This window comes from Notolepis coatsorum (genome assembly GCF_963971535.1).
Source record: "Notolepis coatsorum genome assembly, chromosome: 5".
NCBI lineage: Eukaryota > Metazoa > Chordata > Actinopteri > Aulopiformes > Paralepididae > Notolepis > Notolepis coatsorum.
Window position 1 is genome coordinate 113,262,636 of NC_140169.1, and position 20,190 is coordinate 113,282,825.

The 20,190-nt window shown below is 43.0% G+C and overlaps 1 protein-coding gene across 1 annotated transcript in view; it reads left to right on the plus strand.

Annotated features, from left to right (window-relative positions):
• The window catches only part of znf410 (zinc finger protein 410), a 38,054-nt gene that overhangs the window by 15,994 nt on the left and 1,870 nt on the right, over nucleotides 1–20,190 (plus strand). The window contains exons 6-11 of the mRNA XM_084313920.1: nucleotides 5,495–5,713; nucleotides 7,466–7,625; nucleotides 11,491–11,672; nucleotides 13,495–13,584; nucleotides 19,264–19,374; nucleotides 19,970–20,089. Of these exons, the coding sequence (XP_084170046.1) occupies nucleotides 5,495–5,713; nucleotides 7,466–7,625; nucleotides 11,491–11,672; nucleotides 13,495–13,584; nucleotides 19,264–19,374; nucleotides 19,970–20,089 (882 nt within the window). The remainder of the gene's footprint in view (nucleotides 1–5,494; nucleotides 5,714–7,465; nucleotides 7,626–11,490; nucleotides 11,673–13,494; nucleotides 13,585–19,263; nucleotides 19,375–19,969; nucleotides 20,090–20,190) is intronic.

The following is a 20,190-nucleotide window of genomic DNA, read 5'->3' on the forward strand; positions in this document are numbered from 1 at the left end:
CTGATTGAAAACGTTATTAACAGATTGCAGAATGGGTAAAACTCAGGGCTCTGTGAGCAATGGAAGGAACTGAGCTAGTATGAACGCTTGCTACGTTCGGGTAAATAATATGCTGATGTTATTGAACGTGTAACACTAACTATATAACGTTAATGCCACAAAACGAATGCCTTGTTAATCATAAGTAGTAACTTTGATGCAGTAGCTTGTGTGTGTGGGGGGGACTGGGGACGGTGTTGTGCAGGTTGCGAGTTGTCTTGACGCTACACAAATTGATGGATATTTATCGGCTACTGCCATCGGCACATCCGAGCTTATCGGCCGATAGGCCGATTGCAGTCAACAAGGCACTTATCGGCCGATACCGATACCCGACCGATACATCGGTGCACCCCTACTGGAAACACAAATTTTCCGCTGTTCTGGTGGTGGGCGATTACTTGGATCGTCTCCGGTTACTTGTCTGACAAGTAAAATGTGGAAGCAGGACTTTTTTTACTCCATGCGTTTCATTCAATCCAATCCAAAGGGGTGCAGTACCATCCGGAGAGACGATAGGGGGCGGTATTTTCCCTGTTCGAGTTCAGACAAGATCCCCACTGGTAACGTGAGGCTAGATTGATGAAAAATTATGGAAATCGATAAAAGAAATAACGATCAAAAACGAGATCTCTCGTCTCTCTGGCACTCAACGGTTGGCATGAACTAACGAGAAATCTCGTCGTTGGCACTCAAAGTGTTAAGGAGCTGTGATCGGAAGATGTTGAGGTATGTGGCGGGAGTTGGATGGGAGGACCAGTGCCGAGGTGGATGAGATCTGTGGGGTCAGCGAAAGATCTTTGGGGTCAGCAAAATTTATTTCAAGGTGAGATATGGACTTCTCAGGTGGTTTGGACATGAGAAGATCGGAGGAGGGGGGGATGTTGAGAGGGGTGGAGGAGATGATTGTGGATGGGCGGAGGCAGAGAGGGAGACTGAAACAGACATGGAGGGGATGTGTGGGAAATGATATGAGGGATCTGGAGATACATGAAGACATGGCACAAAACCGTGCCCAGTGGCGTGGAGTCATCGCCCTGTCCAACCTCACTGTAGTGGGAAAATAGGGACGTAAAACGAAGATGATAATGATGGACTGGAGACCATTTTTCTGAACTTTTTTTTGTCTTGTACTGTATTGCAGTGTTAACTTGTGGAAGTGTGGGAAATTGTGGAAAATGTATGGATTGGTATGGTAACTATATATATACAATTACCACAATGCACTCCTTTTGACACTCTTTCCAGCCACGCCCTGAGGAAGACCACGTGTGGTTGAAACCAGTCAGCGCCTTTTACTTTGATATGCCCTAATTGTTAATAAAGGCTTTTAATTTACTTTCTTTCTCTGTGCGAGTATGCCTGAATGCTCTAATCCAGCGGTTCCCAAACTTTTTTGGCCGTGCACCCCCTGTCACCTCCCGACCTAGCTGACGCACCCCCCAATGGGTTTCTGTTAGAAAAAATTGTTGCTGGTCTCCGTGCACAGATTTGATTTTTTATTTTATCTCTTCCCACGGCGACTATGGATAGGGAATTTCTTTATTTAATTAAAATGTTCACGACAACATGGATGCATGTACTCTGCCAGCATGTTTAATATCCATAATACTAAAGGTTTGACTAAGATTTTTATGAAATTTTATTGTAAAAAAAAAAATACCACCATTAGCCTTTTCATGTCACGCACCACCTAGAGGGCGCTCGCGGAAAATATAAAGATTCCGTGATAAAAGGCATTTACTGGAATATTCTAGAATACACAAAAACGTTTTTTCTGCCTATTTATGAATCGTTTTCAAATAAACGCTAGATTATCGATAGTATATGTGTACTTATGCAGGCTATAGAGGTGGGCTGAAAAATCGATTCTCATTTCCTCATCAGCGATCACAGCCACAGAGCCACATACACACATAGGGCAAACGCTTATATCTCCGTGAAAACAGGTCTGATTATCCTAAGACTGGTAAAATAGATTCCTTACCTGAGATCAGATGTTATCCAAAAATATTATTCCAATTCCTGATCGCCATTCCAAATATCGATCACGCTTATTGATTACAGTGTTGATACTGTAAATACATAATCCACAGGTTTTCCGGGCCGGCGAGCACAATCGATCCTTCAGATGCCTTGAGGGAAAAATTAAATTAGGAAACTGACCACTCCCCCTGCATCAGTCAGAACTGATGGGGTGCAGTTACACAGGGAGAGACGATGGGGGGCGGTATCTTCCCAATTGAGCTCAGAGAGACTCTGCAGCACTAACCCGAGGCTCGATTGATGAAATAATTATGAATTCAAATCGCCAATAAAAAAAAATACGGCAAACAAACGACATTTCACGTCGTCTGCACTCAATGGGAGGTCTGATAAGACGACAATTGTCGTGGCTGGCACTCAAAGTGTTAATAAGCACACGCTTTGAAGAGGTCTTTCTCCATCATTGCATTCATTCGCAGAGGGACAATAGTGTAGGAAACACAATTTAAAGGTCCCATGTCTTATAAATGGCCTTTTCCAGTGTTTAGCATTGTTTTCTAGCAATGTGGGGTTGTATCAATGGGGTCTGTGTCTCTAATTCTCATTTAGGCTTATCCGTCCACTTCATATGTCACGAGATCCTCCCCCACTGAACTAAGCAGATGGGTTGACGTATGTATCACGCTGTGTGGGTGACTGTCACTCAAAGCGCTTATGGGCGGAGCCCAGCCCAAAACAGCTTGAAATCTTGAAGTGGAAAAATGCTGCTTTAGAGTACTTCCATAGACTCACAGGAATTGTGTAAAATTGCCCAAATAGTGAAAGGAATAGCAAAACACAGGACATTTAAACAAAATAGTTGACTAACAATGTCTTTTAGTTAAGTCAAGTCACGTCAAGTTTATTTGTGTGCTCAACGCACCACACAAGCCCACAGAGGAACACCACCCCCTGACCTTCACCCTCGGCGACGATCAGGAAAAACTCCCACGAAAACCATTAATAGGAAAAAAGGGAAGAAACCTCAGAAGGGCAATTCAATGAGAGATCGGTCAGGCATGTAATAGGACTGAGGTGGCCATCAAAACACACACACGCTCCAAATAAGATAGTCATGTAAACCAATTGGTTACCAAGGTATACATACCTTTTTACAAGATACAGATGCAAGATACGTTGAGGATAATTGCATGCCAATTAAAGACCTCTGAACAGGTCCTGCATTATTAGATACCTTTATTGCCACACAACCAGGTTGGTGGTATTTGTGATTGTTACAGAGTGTATTGAAGCTCTGGATATACAGTACATAAAACTGGAACATGGATACATTTACCCCCCCCCCCCCTTCCCAGCAATAGATACATAATACAGCACAACATGACACAATAAATACAGCACAGCACGACATGACGCAGCACAACATAACACACAGAAGAGTGTAGTCCATCAGGTCAGGAGCTTGGTTAGTGTGTGGGTGGGGGGGGGGGGAGAGGGGGGCCAAGGGAGTTCAGGGTCCGAATGGCGGTTGGGAAGAAGCTGTCCTTGAAGCGTGTGGTTTTTCCGAGGATGGACTTGAAGCGCCTACCTGAGGGGCAGGGGCTGAAACGGGGTGTGCTGGGTGTGAGCGGTCCTTTGCAATTTTTCTCGCATGGGTGGTTGTGCGGGAGGTGAAGATGGAGTCCAGGGAGGGAAGGTCACAAGTCAACCACTTCCATTTTGTTCGGGAGGGATTGGACATTTGCTAGAAGGATAGCAGGTAGGGCCGTCTCCTGAATCTGGAGAACTCCAGCTCGCCTGCCGCTGTTTCAGGGTACCTGTTTGCATGGGATACCCAGGTGACCAGGCAGTCAACAATTCCTCTGGGATATCGGGATGAGGATCTGATGATCCACGTAATCCTTCTCGGATGGAAAGTAGTTCTTCCCGAGTGTATGTGTTCAAAGTTCAAACGCAACGTTTTACGTACAAATGGCACAGACAAGAGAGACAGAGACATAAACAGAGCTTGTACCGGGGCGAGCCTAGCGGCCGGCATCTTTTTACATCCAATAATACAATAAGTAGAAGTCTTTATTTTGTCATCAGATTAACACACACACACATGCGATGGGTGACCCACAGGAACACACACACACACATGCACTGAGTTGCTGACTAAATGTTCTCTGCACTTCCCATCCCGTCGTCCTTCCCCCCAAGGGCAGCCGGGAGCAGACGAGGGCTGCAGTGTGCGCCGCGCCCGGGGACCAATCCAAGTGCTCCTGTCTGTCTTCGTCAGGGACGTGACGGCATTAGCGATCTGTTGTGCATGTTTTTCCATTGGGTTTATCTCCACACAGAAAGGCCCGGGAGATACTCCACCTGGGTAACTGGCAACACAGCAACCTGGTCCCCAAGCGGGAATCAAATCCAGGACCTTCTAGCTGTGAGCCGACAGTGTTAACCACTACATCACTGTGCCACCAATAATACAGGGAATACAATAAAAAAGAAACTCACATTCACCTGTTGTTTAGTGTCCAGTGGCACCAGTATAGAGAGAGGGCTCTATAGCAGAGGTCCCCAACCATCGGATCACGGACTGGTACTTGGCCATGGATAATTTGGTACCGGGCCTCAAAGAAAGAATAAAGTTGTTTAAAATTAAATGTATTTTATTTTCATTCGTCTTCTGGGTATTTTATTTAGAAAAATGCCACTTCTGCCCACGCCTCACTCCCGCGTACTTGACTCAGTCGCAGGTTTTTAATAAAGGCTGCTTGGTAGTGCGCATAAGGCATATAATGTAGGCATAACTGTTAAGATTATTGAATTTCTCGAACGAATGCATCTATTTCAGTCACAGGCTTGTGCTGCTCGCTCATAATGGAGTCAGTCACTGACAAACGCATACCACAGAGCGACTGTAAACTGTCTCTCACATCATAATGAAGTCACTTTCTTCCACCTGGAGAAGGTGTTAGGCGGGGTAGGGGTTAGGTGTGTAGCAATGTGGGTATAGTGGTCCTGCATGCATCGTTAAGAGTGTGTGTGTCTGTGTGTGTGTTTATATCTCTAGCATACCAATGTGCAGTAGAGACAACAAACATAACTTTATATAGACGTTACCTTGAATAGTTCCTCATGCTTTGCTAATATAGATGGCAGTCAACAGGGTGAGTATTCATCACACACCATTTACAAGGACGGGGGAGAGAAAAAAAATTCTCTAGCTTTGGCTCTTTTCAATGATTCCTGGGAAGTGGTTTTTGTGACATGTTTTGACCTTCATCATCTCCTTGGAGGACTATATGATCAGTTAACAACTATAAAAAATAAAGGAATTTTCCACTTCCCGATGGTCTTAAAGGATGCTAAGAGATCCTTTCTAAAATGAATGTGACTCACTCTCCATTATGTATATTGTATAATTTGACACTGATCGTTACTTCCTGCTGTTCTCTTTTTCCCCATCCTCCCCTCCTAGGCCTTGCAGCCTCCTCGGAGCCCCTGATCTTCTCTGCAGATGGAGCTGAGGACGACGACGAGGGCGTCTCGTCGGGGGACTATGGGATGGATGGCAGCACTCCCTGGTACCTGCGGGTACAGGAGCTGGCGCACGACAGCCTGATCGCCGCCACGCGGGCACAGCTTGCCAGGGACGCCAAGGCCAGCCAGGACGCCAGGACAGGAAGTATCACTATAGGTAATGTCACTTTGTCCTCATCCATACCAGTAGGAAGCCGGTTGTCCTCGTTTCAAGGTAACATGCGGCCAGCTAGTGTGAAGCCACTAGTCAAGTCAAGAGTTTTATTTAGTACACTAGTATCATGATGGTCAGTTTCTAGGCTAGTGTGAAGCCACTAGTATTATGATGGTCAGGCTCTGTGAAGCCACTAGTATCATATATGTCAGGTTCTAAGCTAGTGTGAAGCCACTAGTATCATATGATGGTCAGGCTCTGTGAAGCCACTAGTATCATATATGTCAGGTTCTAAGCTAGTGTGAAGCCACTAGTATCATATGATGGTCAGGCTCTGTGAAGCCACTAGTATCATATATGTCAGGTTCTAAGCTAGTGTGAAGCCACTAGTATCATATGATATGTCAGGTTCTAAGCTAGTGTGAAGCCACTAGTATCATATGATATGTCAGGTTTTAAGCTAGTGTGAAGCCACTAGTATCATATGATATGTCAGGTTCTAAGCTAGTGTGAAGCCACTAGTATCATATGATATGTCAGGTTCTAAGCTAGTGTGAAGCCACTAGTATCATATGATATGTCAGGTTCTAAGCTAGTGTGAAGCCACTAGTATAATATAATGGTCCTGGCACAGTGGCGTGGCAGAGGTTCTTTATGCTGTAGTTCACCTCTAGAAGAATCCTGCACTGTCCATACATGTGTTGGTCGGTTTGTAACAGCAGAAGCTAGCGTAGTACATTCTCGTAGACTTCTGACAAAATATATGTATGAAAGAGCAATCTTTTCAGAGGATTTCTTGGTTACAGCTGGACTGAACTAGCGAAGCAGTTTTGTGTTTTTATAGGTGCAATATTTATAACATTTGGAAACAGGCACAGCGTTACCTGGACAACCAACATTAGATCTCAACTGACTGAGCTGAATTAACACCAGTGGCACCGTTGTCGCTTGCTAAATATAATGACATTTGTGGCTTGAACTGAGGTGATCCTGTGCATGCATACTGCAGAAGTAGCAAAGATTTTATTGGCGCAGTATTTATGAGGTTTGGAGTGACCGCAAGCCTTTTGGCTAATGCAGTCTGCTGACGGCACGCAACCGGACTCCACTTACTTCATGGCAACATGTCGATGGCTTTGAAAGTCTCGTCCAAACTCGCAAAGAATCCTCTTCATATTTTTGTTGTCTTAGAGTTTATGAGCACCTTAAAATGTACTGCTGCTGCACTTATTAGTGTGTATGTTATTATTACATGTTAAAACATGATAAATGGCTGTTGTCGCAGTCTTGATATACAGTACATCACTCAAAGTAAATGCATACATTTTCACTTAATATTTTTTATTGTATACAGTTAATATACAATAGCGGCATATTGAGATACTCTTCCAAGTAAAAAATAATGCAGCCAACCAACAAAGCATTTCCAATGAGTCCTAGCCAAAAGACGTTGCTCTCCCGCTGTTAATCCTTCCCTTATACCGGAGGTTAATTTAGCAGTGGGTGTCAAATGTCAATCACAGGGATTTTCTTATGCAGACCGGACTGTGGCAGGATCAGAACTTAAAATAGCATTCTTAGCGGGGGAGTGCATTGTCGGGTTAAATGGGAGTGATTGCATTTCGATTCACCGTCGCCTTGGTTCCTTCAGCGGGTCTAAATCGTTCCATTCCTGATTAGCTGTTCTTCAGCCATGCCCTAGAGACGTGGCATATGAAACTACCGGATTACTTATTTCTCCCTCCGGTTGCGTAGGTGACCACACGCACGGGTTCCCGTCAGAAGGCGAGAAGCGAGAGTCGCCGTCTCTGACCGGCCGCGCGCTCTCCAAGCAGATCCTCCGCTGTTCCTTCGACGGCTGCTGCAGGACCTTCACCTGGCCAGCGCACCTCAAGTACCACCTGAAAACACACCGGTGAGAGGCCGACCACACGCAGCCAGGCAACACACTTGGTACAGACTGCTGGAGGTACCTGGAGTCAGTTAGTCAGTCTAACTAGACTGTTATAGCTACATATAGCCAGTTAGTTATTTAGTTAGTTAGTTATTTAGTTAGTTAGACTAACTAGACTGTAGTAGGTACATAGTTAGTTAGACTAACTTGATTGTTGTACGTATTGTACATACATAGTCAGTCAGTTAGTTTGTTACATAGTTAGACTGATTAACTAGACTGTTGTATTTACCTGAAGTTAGTTAGTTAGTTAATTTTTAGACTAACTAGATTGTTGTAGGTACCTGAAGTTAGTTAGTTCGTTCGTTAGACTTATAGATTGTTGTAGGTAACTGAAATTCGTTAGTTAGACTTATAGATTGTTGTAGGTAACTGAAGTTCGTTAGTTAGACTTACTAGATTGTTGCAGGTACCTGATGTTAGTTAGTTATACTAACTAGACTGTAGTAGGTACATGACGTTAGTTAGTTAGTTAGTTAGTTAGTTAGTTAGTTAGTTAGTTAGTTATTTAGACTAACTAGATTGTTGTAGATACCTGAAGTTAGTTAGTTAGTTAAACTAACTAGAATATTGTAGGTACCTGACGTTAGTTAGACTAACTAGACTGTAGTAGGTACATGACGTTAGTTATTTAGTCTAACTAGATTGTTACAGTAGGTACCTAAAGTAACTAGACTGTAGTAGGTACATGACGTTAGTTAGTTAGACTAACTAGATTATAGTAGGAACCCAAGCAATAACGCATATAATTGAGGTATAGTCCTCTAGTATGATGCCTTGTCCAAATGCACTCCAAGTACACAGGTATTTGTCCTCATGGATTAATCTCAGATATGGCAAAATATGTTACACATACTCAAAAAGTTTTTGGGCCCGTTCAGGGCTGGCCGATTTGTTGTGGAGCGTTACAGCGTTGTGGAGACCTGCAGTATGCTGCACTCTCGAGAACCACTCATCCAATCGACTTGGCACTCGACACTGCACTCCCCAGCAATACACCCACCACCCGAGTAATACACCTGTACATCTCACCATCTGGCCAAATGGCAACAAATCCAACACTGCACTCCCCTGGGTCCTCAGCAAAACACCTGCCCGAATCTGAAGGTGATTGGATGAACGATTCTTGACGGATGCATGAACGATGCAGACAGATTCTTCCCTTTATATCCTTTTAGATGCAGCATCACCAGACTTTTGTAATTTCGCGTCTGTTTTTTCTGTCCTGCCTTGTTTCATTATGATGATTGAGCTGTGGTGAATCACCACCACATGCTCTGCTTGATTCAAAACAATGCTGATTAAGAAAAATAGGGGTTTGTTATCAATCCAGCTTTGAAGCTTCGTGTTCCTGCTACTGACCTTTTAAGATAGGCGTGAACAACCAAAGCAGTGTTTTCTTCTAATCTCTTTTCTGTTGTTTCTCTTCTGCACAAACTTAAGAGAAAGAAAGCTCTAGCAGGAGCATGAAGACCTAAACCTGGTTTGATAACTAAGAATTGTTTTCTTGTACTAATTTACCCTAAACACATACTCTATTGCCTCAGATTAATGTCAAGCGAACCCAACAATTAAATATCAATGAGTCCGAGTAAAAAAAAAAAAGAAAAAAAAAAACCTTTAGATGACATCTAATCTAACTAGGAAGGAAGGAATCTCTGTCTGTCTGTGTTCTTCCGTATCTCTCCGTCAGATATCTCGAGAACCATTCATCTGACCGACTTCACGCTTGGTGGGTGTATTGCTGTCAGCTGAGCACAAGGAGAGTGCTGTGTCGAATTTGGTGCCATTTGGCCAGATGGTGGTATTGTAACAACAAACTTTACGCCTCTCAAGAACCGGTCATCCGATCCAAGTCTAGTCAAATGTATTTGTATAGCCCAAAATCACAACAAGTTGCCTCGGTGGGCTTCACAGATCAACAAGTAACATCACAATAAAAACCACCATAGAATCCACAATTTTACATCACCCCCAGACTTTCCCCAATGAAGATAAGGAACGACTCCCTGTAACCTAGCAATAGGGGGGGGAAATGAAGAAACCTCATATGGGCTTAAATACTAAGCATTTAAGACTAATTAAAGTTAAAATAATAAAAGAAATAAGAACATTAAAGCACATGAATACAAGCGCTGGTATGATAAAATATGATTATGGACCAGGGTCACTATCACAGGATCCACTTAACACTTGGTGGGTGTATTGCTGAGAACCCATGGGAGTGCAGTGTCAACTTGGGTGCCATTTGGCCAGATGGTGGCGCTATAACCACACACTTTCCATTTTTGGTCTGTAACTTAAGGAAACGGGTTGTTTTGCCCAGGGGGATGGATGGGAACAGGGAAGAAAGATCTGTGTGTGTGTTTTGCCTACAGTACCAACTTCACACTGTTGCTGAGGACCCAAGGAAGTGCATTGACACATGTATTGCTGAAGAACCAAGGGAGTGTGAAGTCGATCACATGATCGCTTCTCGAGAACGCTGCCAGCAGCACTTCTGGGGGCCAAGCAATCCGCCCGCTCCGAATGGCCACACGCTCTGAGCGGGCACGCGTTCCGAATGGCTGAATGGCCACACGCTCTGAATGGGCACGTGTTCCGAATGGCCGAATGGACACGTGTTCTGAATGGCCACACGCTCTGAGCGGGCACGCGTTCCGAATGGCCACACGCTCTGAGCGGGCACGCGTTCCGAATGGCCACACGCTCTGAGCGGGCACGCGTTCCGAATGGCCACACGCTCTGAGCGGGCACGCGTTCCGAATGGCCACACGCTCTGAGCGGGCACGCGTTCCGAATGGCCACACGCTCTGAGCGGGCACGCGTTCCGAATGGCCACACGCTCTGAGCGGGCACGCGTTCCGAATGGCCACACGCTCTGAGCCCCCCCGACAGCGCTGCAAGCAACAATACTGGGAGCCAAGCAATGGTCCCGTTCCGAATGGCCACACACTCTGAACGGGCACTGCACTAGTATGATACATTACTATAATTCTAAGGGGGAACGCCACCCATTTGAAGAATTCACATATATTATTCCTGTGCCCCTAGACCCAGGGTCAGTCTATATTCGCATCTAGAATTCAAAGGGAGAACCTTCAAATTTGCAAGGTCACCTGGATCGAGAATCTGTGGCTGCTCCATAATTGATGAGCGGGACACTGACTCTTGGTCCATAAAATGTTTGTATGAGCTCGTACACCGAAGTGTGGTTTAAATTATGGTTCAGACCCGTTTCGCAGTACTAGAATATAAACCTCACTTGGGTGTGAAAACATAACATTTTATCACTCCATAAAGTCAGTGTCCCATTCACTGACTGTGGAGTAGCCTCAGATCTTAGTGCCAGTCACGTCACACATTCAGGGTTTTCTCTTTGATTTCTACCATTAGTAGATCACATTTCATTTTTTAAAGTACAGATACTGTAGCTTTGAATTTCAATAAGATTACATGAATGAGTTTTACTTTCAATGTAAATGTGTAATGAGTATATCATTATGTATAATTATATTCCTATTCTGAACAGACATAGTTACTGTTTGTTGATCCTATCCAGTGTGGCACAGCAGGGAATTCCCTTTTTTGTGCACCAATCAATGGTGCATGTTCACAGATCTGGACCAAACTGTCCTGGGACAGGGGGAATAACGCATGTGAATTCTTAAAATGGGTGGAATTACTCTTTAATCCCAAAATTCCCCTACAGTTCAAACTTTTGTTTTTGTCCTGAGGAAATCAACACTTGTGATTGGATCAATAAAAGAGGACGGAGTTTGAGATATGTCGACACTTCAACCTGACCGTCTTGCCCCCCCTCCAGGAACGATCGCACATTCAGATGTGGCACCGAGGGTTGTGGGAAGAGCTTCTATGTGCTGCAGAGACTGCAGGTTCACATGAGGACTCATAACGGAGAGAAACCCTTCATCTGCAAAGAGAAGAGCTGCGGCAAGAAGTTCACCACAGCAGGAAACCTAAAAAACCACCGGCGTGTGCACACAGGTGGGAGTCCTGAGGCGTCCACACATCTGATGTTTGAATGTGACCAGGGATGTCCCCTCTTTGTTGATTTATCGTCCGGTTTGATCTCAGTCGACTCAAGACTTTTAGTTGTTAGTTGATTTTTATGCTTTTTCTTCTCATGGTGAATTGTTTTTTCTTACTGAGAAATGATAAGCACATCTCTGGTAAACATGATACTTAAAGAGGTCCTTCTGAATGATAATATATATATTGAAATTCTTTATTGGGAAAACCACTTGAGATACAGTATCTCGTTTTCGAGTGGGTCCCACAAAATAAGCACATCATGATATTTAAAGAGGTCCTTCTGAATGATAAGCACATCATGATATTTAAAGAGGTCCTTCTGAATGATTTCATTTGGGAAACGGATTTGTCGATTTTGATCAACTAAAATCTTAGGCGACAAAATCGTATGTCTATTCGTCGACTAAGAATCTCTTTAGTCGAGGACGGCTCTAGAATGTAGTTTGAGGAAGAGGGCTTCAGATATTCAAATGTCTCCACCGTGCACACACCCAGTAATACTTTCAATGAGACGAGGCTCCTACCAGATTGATGGACTCTGTAAATCAGAGCCCTATTCATTGTCTGTGGAGCAGCTTCAGATTTTACATCCCAGTGACATCACCAACCTGAGAGTTCTCCCTGATTTTCTAGCTTTAGTAGAAAGTGGTGCGTGTTCACAAATACTGACAGGGAGAACATAATATGTGAATTCTTAATGAACCAGTACAATGGAAATCGTGCACTGTCTAACAGAAGACAATGTCAACATAAATTTACCCAAATGCCGTCAGTACTGTGTAAATATGACTAAATCTCCTTAAACTATCTTAGAATAGAATAGAAATACTTTATTCATCCCGTGGGAAATTTGGCACTACAAATCGCTCACAGTAAACAGTAAACATTTAGGGAGACAAAGCAAGTCACGAATGAAGAATAAAATAAGCCTAAGAATAAAAATACCTTTCTGGTTGTCATCATAATCTAACCATTTCAGATAGTCAATATGCGTCCTGTAAAAGATTGTATCATCTACACTGATTCACCTATCATTCCGTCTGTCAGTTGTCAGTAGTTGTAAAAGATATCAGCTAGGTAGTCCACAACCAAGTAATGAACCATTTTAGTGGTTCAAAAACATCCACAGCAACGGAGGCAATTTATTTATCACCTGTTGGCACAGGTTAGCCAATGTTAATCTCTCATAGCAACCGATCACAATGGTGAATTTGTTAACATTTGAAAGCTTCACGCATTATGATTTATGATGCTAACTTGACATCTCCTTTCAAGGAACAGAAGGCCACGCCCCCTGGCTGTACGCAGAGGGGGTGCACTAAAACGTTATAACAAATAAAATAATGCATCTGAAGCTGAAATTAATGACATTAACATTCCACAATAAGCCTTCTGACTGAATTAACATCTTTGCACTGGTTCTTTTAAAAATCGGTGTCATTCCCCATAATAGGCAGCCTCGTGTATCCTCTCCTCCACCAATCACATTCATATCCCATTACATGTAACTCGGAGTTCACGCATCATGCCCTCACACCACTCTCCCCTGCATGGTTTGTAATGTTTTATTAGAGGGGGTGGGGGTGACACACAGCCCTAGTCAGACTCTTGACGTCCCTGAGCTATTCAGTCTAGCACTTCATGCACTTAATGTTTGTTTCCGCTGTAGTCGGGTGATCACAAGAATCTCTGTTGAAAGAGTCGAAGAGTCTTCTATACAAATATTTAGCATTGTGGAATGAAATATCATATGTATGCATGTGCTTGCTTGCAGGCGAAAAGCCTTTTCTGTGTGAAGCAGATGGCTGTGGGCGATCCTTTGCAGAGTATTCAAGTTTACGAAAACACATGCTTGTACACTCTGGTAAGTGTACCCTTACAAAACACATGCTTGTACACTCTGATAAGTGTACCCTTACAAAACACATGCAAAACACACAACACGCACTGTACACGCTCACACACTAACCGCCACTTTAACATGAGCACACACACACTCATGCTGTATAAGCTCACACTTATGGTCACTTTACAGAAGGAAAGGTCACTTTAAGAATAGTATAGTATAACTTGAGATTGTATAATATAGCATTGTATAGCAGTGTACATAAAGACCCAGTGCCTCATCCGTAGCTAACAGTGTATTGCACTACCACAGGACCTAGCATGTCCTACCATGCTCTGTAAAAACTCATGTACATATACCATATGCCCTACTTTGATTACTTGTATTATTGCACAATGTCGTTCTATTGGATTCTTATTATATTTATATTATTATTGTATTATGTACAATCGCTGCGGGCAAGACCCCCCGCATTTCATTGTATACTTGTATGCCGTGACAATTAAAACTCTTGACTTGACTTGACTTGTACACTGGTAAGTGTACCCATACAAAACACATGCTCATACACTCTGGTAAGACCAGCGGGATGAATTTGAGCTGCAGCTCAGCACTGCGTCAAGTTTTTCTAGTCATAAATCTGTGTAAATTGTGTTTTTATTAGATTCCTATTCAAATCTTGAAGGTTTAGGGTGTATAATGGCTTAGAGCATTATGATGGAAGTATATGATGACTATTCCTAGGCTCAATTATGTCTCATAGGTTGTTGCAGCAGTTTTTGGGTTGATACCGTTTGTTACATAGATTTGGTGCAAATTCTTTAAAAATTGTATGGCAAAGATCTTTGCAAAATATCACATTAAGACAACAAGACCTTGAGGAACACCATCAAATGAAAATGTCATGCTGTGATTTGGAATCAAAAACCTTTCTGACATTTGGAGATTTCTGTAAGAATTGCATTTTTTGACAATTGGATAGTGAGCACTTATTATCCTGGAAATGGCTCGGAAGGCCTCCTTATTGTCAATATACCTAGGAAAGCCATACATCATCTGAATGCCCTAGAAAATGGTCTCACTACAATTGAAATGGCTACTATGGCGACTAACGTCACGGATGAATACAATGGGCTCATTGGATACACAAGAGTATCAATTTATGCAATTCCAAGACTGTTCAGGGACCCCAGTATGCAGGAATAGTCAAACGCACCATTTCTAGAATAGAAAGAATTAGGACTGACCCCGATTAGTCGAATAGTCGACTGCCAACCTCTTAGTCGAATGCAAAAAATAAAATTAAAATGTTTGTTTGTTTTGTAATCAATCTTTCCAAAAGCAAAGAGGCCTAGAAGTGGCTAGTGTGGATTTCACCCATCTAATGAACACACTAGACTAGACACATATCAAGATGTATCCATCAGTGGACCAATTGCATGCTTTCGCAGAGGACAAGAAGCCTTCGGTCGACTCCTTCAGACATTAAGCACCCCCCACAGCGCAAATGGAATGATAAAAAAAAAAAAAAATGCAGGTAGTCGACTATCGGCAAATTTCGGCCAGTCAATGTTGACTATACAAATCCTTAGTCGAGGTCAGCCCTATAAAGAACACATTTGTACTGCATACAAGAAACTGCATGGTTTTTGCCCAAAACTGCATGTGATAATCATAAAGTGGACAAAGTGGACGTAAATTCAGATATCTTGAGGTGAGAAGTCAAGGGACCCCGTTGAAAATGGCCAATGCCATTGACGTCCTTCCCTCCCCAACATTTAGTCTAACTTTGGAGCATTATTTAGCCCCCTTTCCAACAAGTTGGCATAACATGGTGTCTTAACAACCTCTGAAAAACCATAATGCCGGGTCTCTGGGGGTTAATGAATGTGTGATGTTTCTACAGCTATGTTTAGAGGAGCGTTAACTCTTTCAGTGCCACTCACGAGATTTCTCGTGTTTTTTATAGGTGGTTGCTAGCCACTCACGAGATTTCTCGGATTTTTTTCTTTTTTTTTTGCGATCTGAAAAATTATTGCATCACCCGAGCCTACCCGAGTATTGCCGAGCTGCGCCGGTGATCACTGTGGAAAAAAGCGCCCCCTGTCGTCTCCCAGATGACATAAGTGATTTTGGAATGGACTCAATGAAAATGAATGGGGAAAAAAATCCGGTACTCCACATTTTCCAGTTCACTGATCCAGCCGGGGTTACTAGAGTTCATTCTGGAGCCTCAGATCCCCGCGGATCATGGAGATCCACTGTGTCGCGTTGGATCCATACACGTATCGATTTTTTCGAATGGTGATCAGGAATTGGAATATACCAGTTGGATACCATCTGATGTCAGGTAAGGACTCTATGTTATCAGTGGTAGGATAATCAGAGTAAGTTTGATGAAGTTATAAGCTGTTTTGTGAAATGTCTTCTTTCGGTTTCAATGTAAAACTCCGAGAGGAAATCAACGAGGCGATTATCCGCGCGCGGCCGTAATGTGCGTGCGTGCACGTATAATATTGATCATCTAGCGTTTATTTGAAAACGATTCATAAAAAGGCCGACGAATATCAACGTTGTGGAATATTCCACTAAAAGACGATTTTCATAGAATGCTCCAGAATGAGCCGTTTTTTATATCAAAACGGGGGCTTTTCTAACTGCTCTGAAACGGCAACGATGCGATAAAAAAACAATCTGTCTTCACAGCACTGTCTGGAAAATAGTCTTTGATAATGCGATGGGCAGATTAGACACATAGCCATAATTTAAAACATAGATTAGGCGATATTAACGTTAACATTGGCGCGGATGGTGGCATTCAAGCGGTCAAATGGAAAACCAGGCGTGGCACTGAAAGAGTTAAATGTCACTGTGTGTGTGTGTGAGTGATTGTGTTCAGTTGTAATGGGTAGCTACTAGCTAGGCCATGTGGAGACGATGCTCACTATGCTTTATAGCGCTATTAACCACGTTGAACATCTGGGATATTTGAATCTTACATCATGTAAATGGACTAAGGATTTTCAATAGTTTGAAATGGGCACCATGTACACTCAGCCGCATACAAAACATCAAACTAGAAATGGGTGCTCATTGGAGAACATACGGTCAGTCCCATGAATATTTATGGATTTAATATAAACACAATTCTTATCATTTTGGCTCTACACCACAATGGATTTGAAATGAAACAATCAAGATCTGCTCTATGTGCAGACTTCCGGCTTTCATTCAAAGGTATTCAAATGATTCATTGCTTGCAACTCTCTTTGAGGTCCAAAGAGCTGTCACTATCAGCGAAGCAAGCCCTCATTAGGTTGAAAAACCAAAACAAACCCATCAGAGAGATGGCAAAAACATTAGGTGTGGCCAAATCAACTGTTGGATACATTATTAAAAAGAAAGAACCCACTGGTGAGCTGTGGTGGATGACAGAAGAGTTATTTCCCTGGTGAAGAAAAACCCCTTCACAACAGTTGGCCAGATCAAGAACACTCTCCAGGAGGTAGGCATATCTGAGGTAGACGTATCTGAGGTAGGCGTATCTGAGGTAAGCCTATCTGAGGTAGGCGTATCTGAGGTAGGCATATCTGTGTCAAGTCAACAATCAAAAGAAGACTTCACTAGAGTGAATACAGAGGGTTCACCACAAGATGTAAACCATTGGTGAGCCAAGAGAAGAGTATGGAGAAGGAAAGGAACTGCTCATGGTCCAAAGCATACCACCTCATCAGTGATGCATGGTGGTGGTACTGTTATGGCGTGGCCATGTATGGCTGCCAGTGGAACTGGTTCCCTTGTATTTATTGATGATGTGACTACTGACAAAAGCAGCAGGATGAATTCTGAAGTGTTTTGGGGCAATATGATCTGCTCATATTCAGCCAAATGCTTCAGAACTCATTGGACGGTGCTTCACAGTGAAGATGGACAATGACCTAAAGCATACTGTGAAAGCAACCAAAGAGTTTTTTAAGGCAAAGAAGTGGAATGTTATGCAATGGACAAGTCGATCACTTGACCTGAATCCTGTTGAGTGCTGAATTCAGATATTCAGTCATTGACTGCAAAGTATTAAAAGTTACCATTTTATTTATGAATTGTTAGTTTGTCCAATTACTTTTGAACCCTTTAAAAAGGGGGGTGCACATGTAGAAACTGTTGTAATTCCTAGTGTTCACCTGTTCACCTGAGTTGGATGTAAATACCCTCAAATGAAAGATGAAAGTTTACGTTTTTATTTATTTATTACCCAGGGACAATGCACATCAATCAACACTTTCAGTTTCCACATCAATGTACAGTAAATGTGCCAGAGTTAGCCAGAGTTAGCCAATGAGCTAGTTTTCATCCGTAGTCCCTGCCTACTTAAAGCACATCTTGATAATTTCATTTCAAATTGTGTACGTATGGCACGTACGTTTAATGTCGTCTGATCTTCTGTGCTGAAATCCTTTTAGACAGAATATATCATGCTGCTTTACAATGTCGATCATCCCTCACACATCACTGTGTACTGTATGAAGTGTCAGGTCAGTCATCCCTGGCCATAAGAAGATATACATTGGTATTTTGTCTGTATACAAAGCCATCCTGAGGCAGCAACCAACTTACATAAGCACTTTACTCATTCAACCAAGAGGTGGACATGAGATCACAAAATTATATCTCATACCATGTTCCCGCTGTCGGAAACAAATTTGGGAAACATGCGTTCAGCTATGCTGCTCCATTCTCCTGGAACCTGTTACGAAAGGATTTGAAGCTAGAGTTCCTCATTGAAATAATAAAATGTTCTCTTTCTTAGTATTTGTGTGCTTTTTACTATTCTGTATGCTGGCTTCTTCTACTTGAAAAAGAGGTGGAAATGTCAATGTGATTACACTGGTTAAATAAAGGATACAAAAATAAAAATGACCCTCTGGCAGTAAAAAGGTGTACCACAACTACACAAAGACTGCATGAAAATCAATGGAGAATGCTGGAAATCGATTCCCCAAAAATACTTCATGTTGCCAGATATGAAACATATTCCCACATGCTCATCCTTGTGCCTCTGTAACTCTGAGCCAAAGCACAGTCTGGTTGGCCCCATTGTTTACAGGAAATTGGGCAGATTCACACGCACACCTTCAGCGGACACAATAAATACCATGTATTAAGTCTAAGCACAATTTCCTAATCTTGCCCATGAACCAGCATAAAATGGTACCCACAAATTCCTCAAGTTGTCCGGTTGCCAATGATACCGCTGTGTTCTAACTTTACGATTGAGCCTGTTGTGACCTCACAAAGCCAGCAATGTCAGCCATATCGCTGCTTCTTTGTTGTTGTGTGGAAAATAACTTCCTCTCTGAGGATAACAAGGAAGCAGCGATGCAGCCGACATCGCCAGCTTTGTGAGGTCATAGTGGACTCAATTGTAACGTTAGAACAAATACTGAGGTATCATTGAAAACTAGACAACTTGAGGAGTTCGCCGGTACCAGCCAGTTTACGGCTTATCAGCAAAAGGATGAAATTGCACTCTGAAGCATTTCATACACTAGTTAGTTTGACGTTGGATATTTTTGCTTATTCCACACTGTTTTGTATGCGGTCGAGTGTTCATTGTCCTCATTCCAAAAAAATTAAAATAAAAAATGCACTTAGCGCATTGAGATGCCTCTCGCGTCTCACGTGTGTCGTCTGTTGCAGGTGAGAAGCCCCATCAGTGTGGGATCTGTGGGAAGACCTTCTCTCAGTCTGGCAGCAGAAACGTCCACATGAGGAAGAGACATGGAGAGGAAGGTCTCGGCGGTGAGCCAGGTGAGACATACACACACACACGGGTTGTTGTGCACAACTCTAGATTTTTGTGGTTGATTAGTTAAATCTATTTAAACTATCATTCTGTAGTGGCTATGGCCAACTAATCGATTATTTGGTCTTCGTCAAATTGCATTAGTTTGCTATGCATTAGGAGGCAGGCAGGCCGCTCCCTAACAGGCAGATAGCGGATGGAGGGTATGGCTTACATTTGAACCAAACACGATCATAACCTTTTCAAGTGTGAAAAAGCATAATTAACCTCCGTATACGAAAGTCGGTTATGAAGCGCTCGGGTGGAATAAATCTAATAACCCATCATTTGGACACAACCCCAACACACAGTTGGGCATAAACAAGCTGCCTCTACAAAGGTCATGCATTAAGTGGCCTTGTGGCCTTGTCTCTCGTCTGCATTTTTCTCATGCTGAGGAGTTTCGTGGTGATGTCTTGACCTTTTTGAGGAGCAATTAGCAGAAGGCAAGAGGCCCAGGCAGAAGTGGTGTCCTGTAACTGACACGGTGTTCCGGCTCTCTGTGTATCTGCAGTGTTGTGCTGCTACATAATGCAGCCGCTGTGTTTGTTTGGTCGACAGGAGAAGCCCTGACCCACAGCAGTCTGCTGGAGGCGGACGGGGAGACCGGCGACAACATGGTCACCATGACAACCACGGTAGAACCCATGAATCTTCACCATGCTATGCTGAGAGCCCAAGGTAGGAGCATCGGTAATGATGGAATACTGTACAAGACTTGGAACCTTTCTGAACAGACTATTGCAGAGTTGTCCTCACTAAACAGAATTCGGGTGACTCTT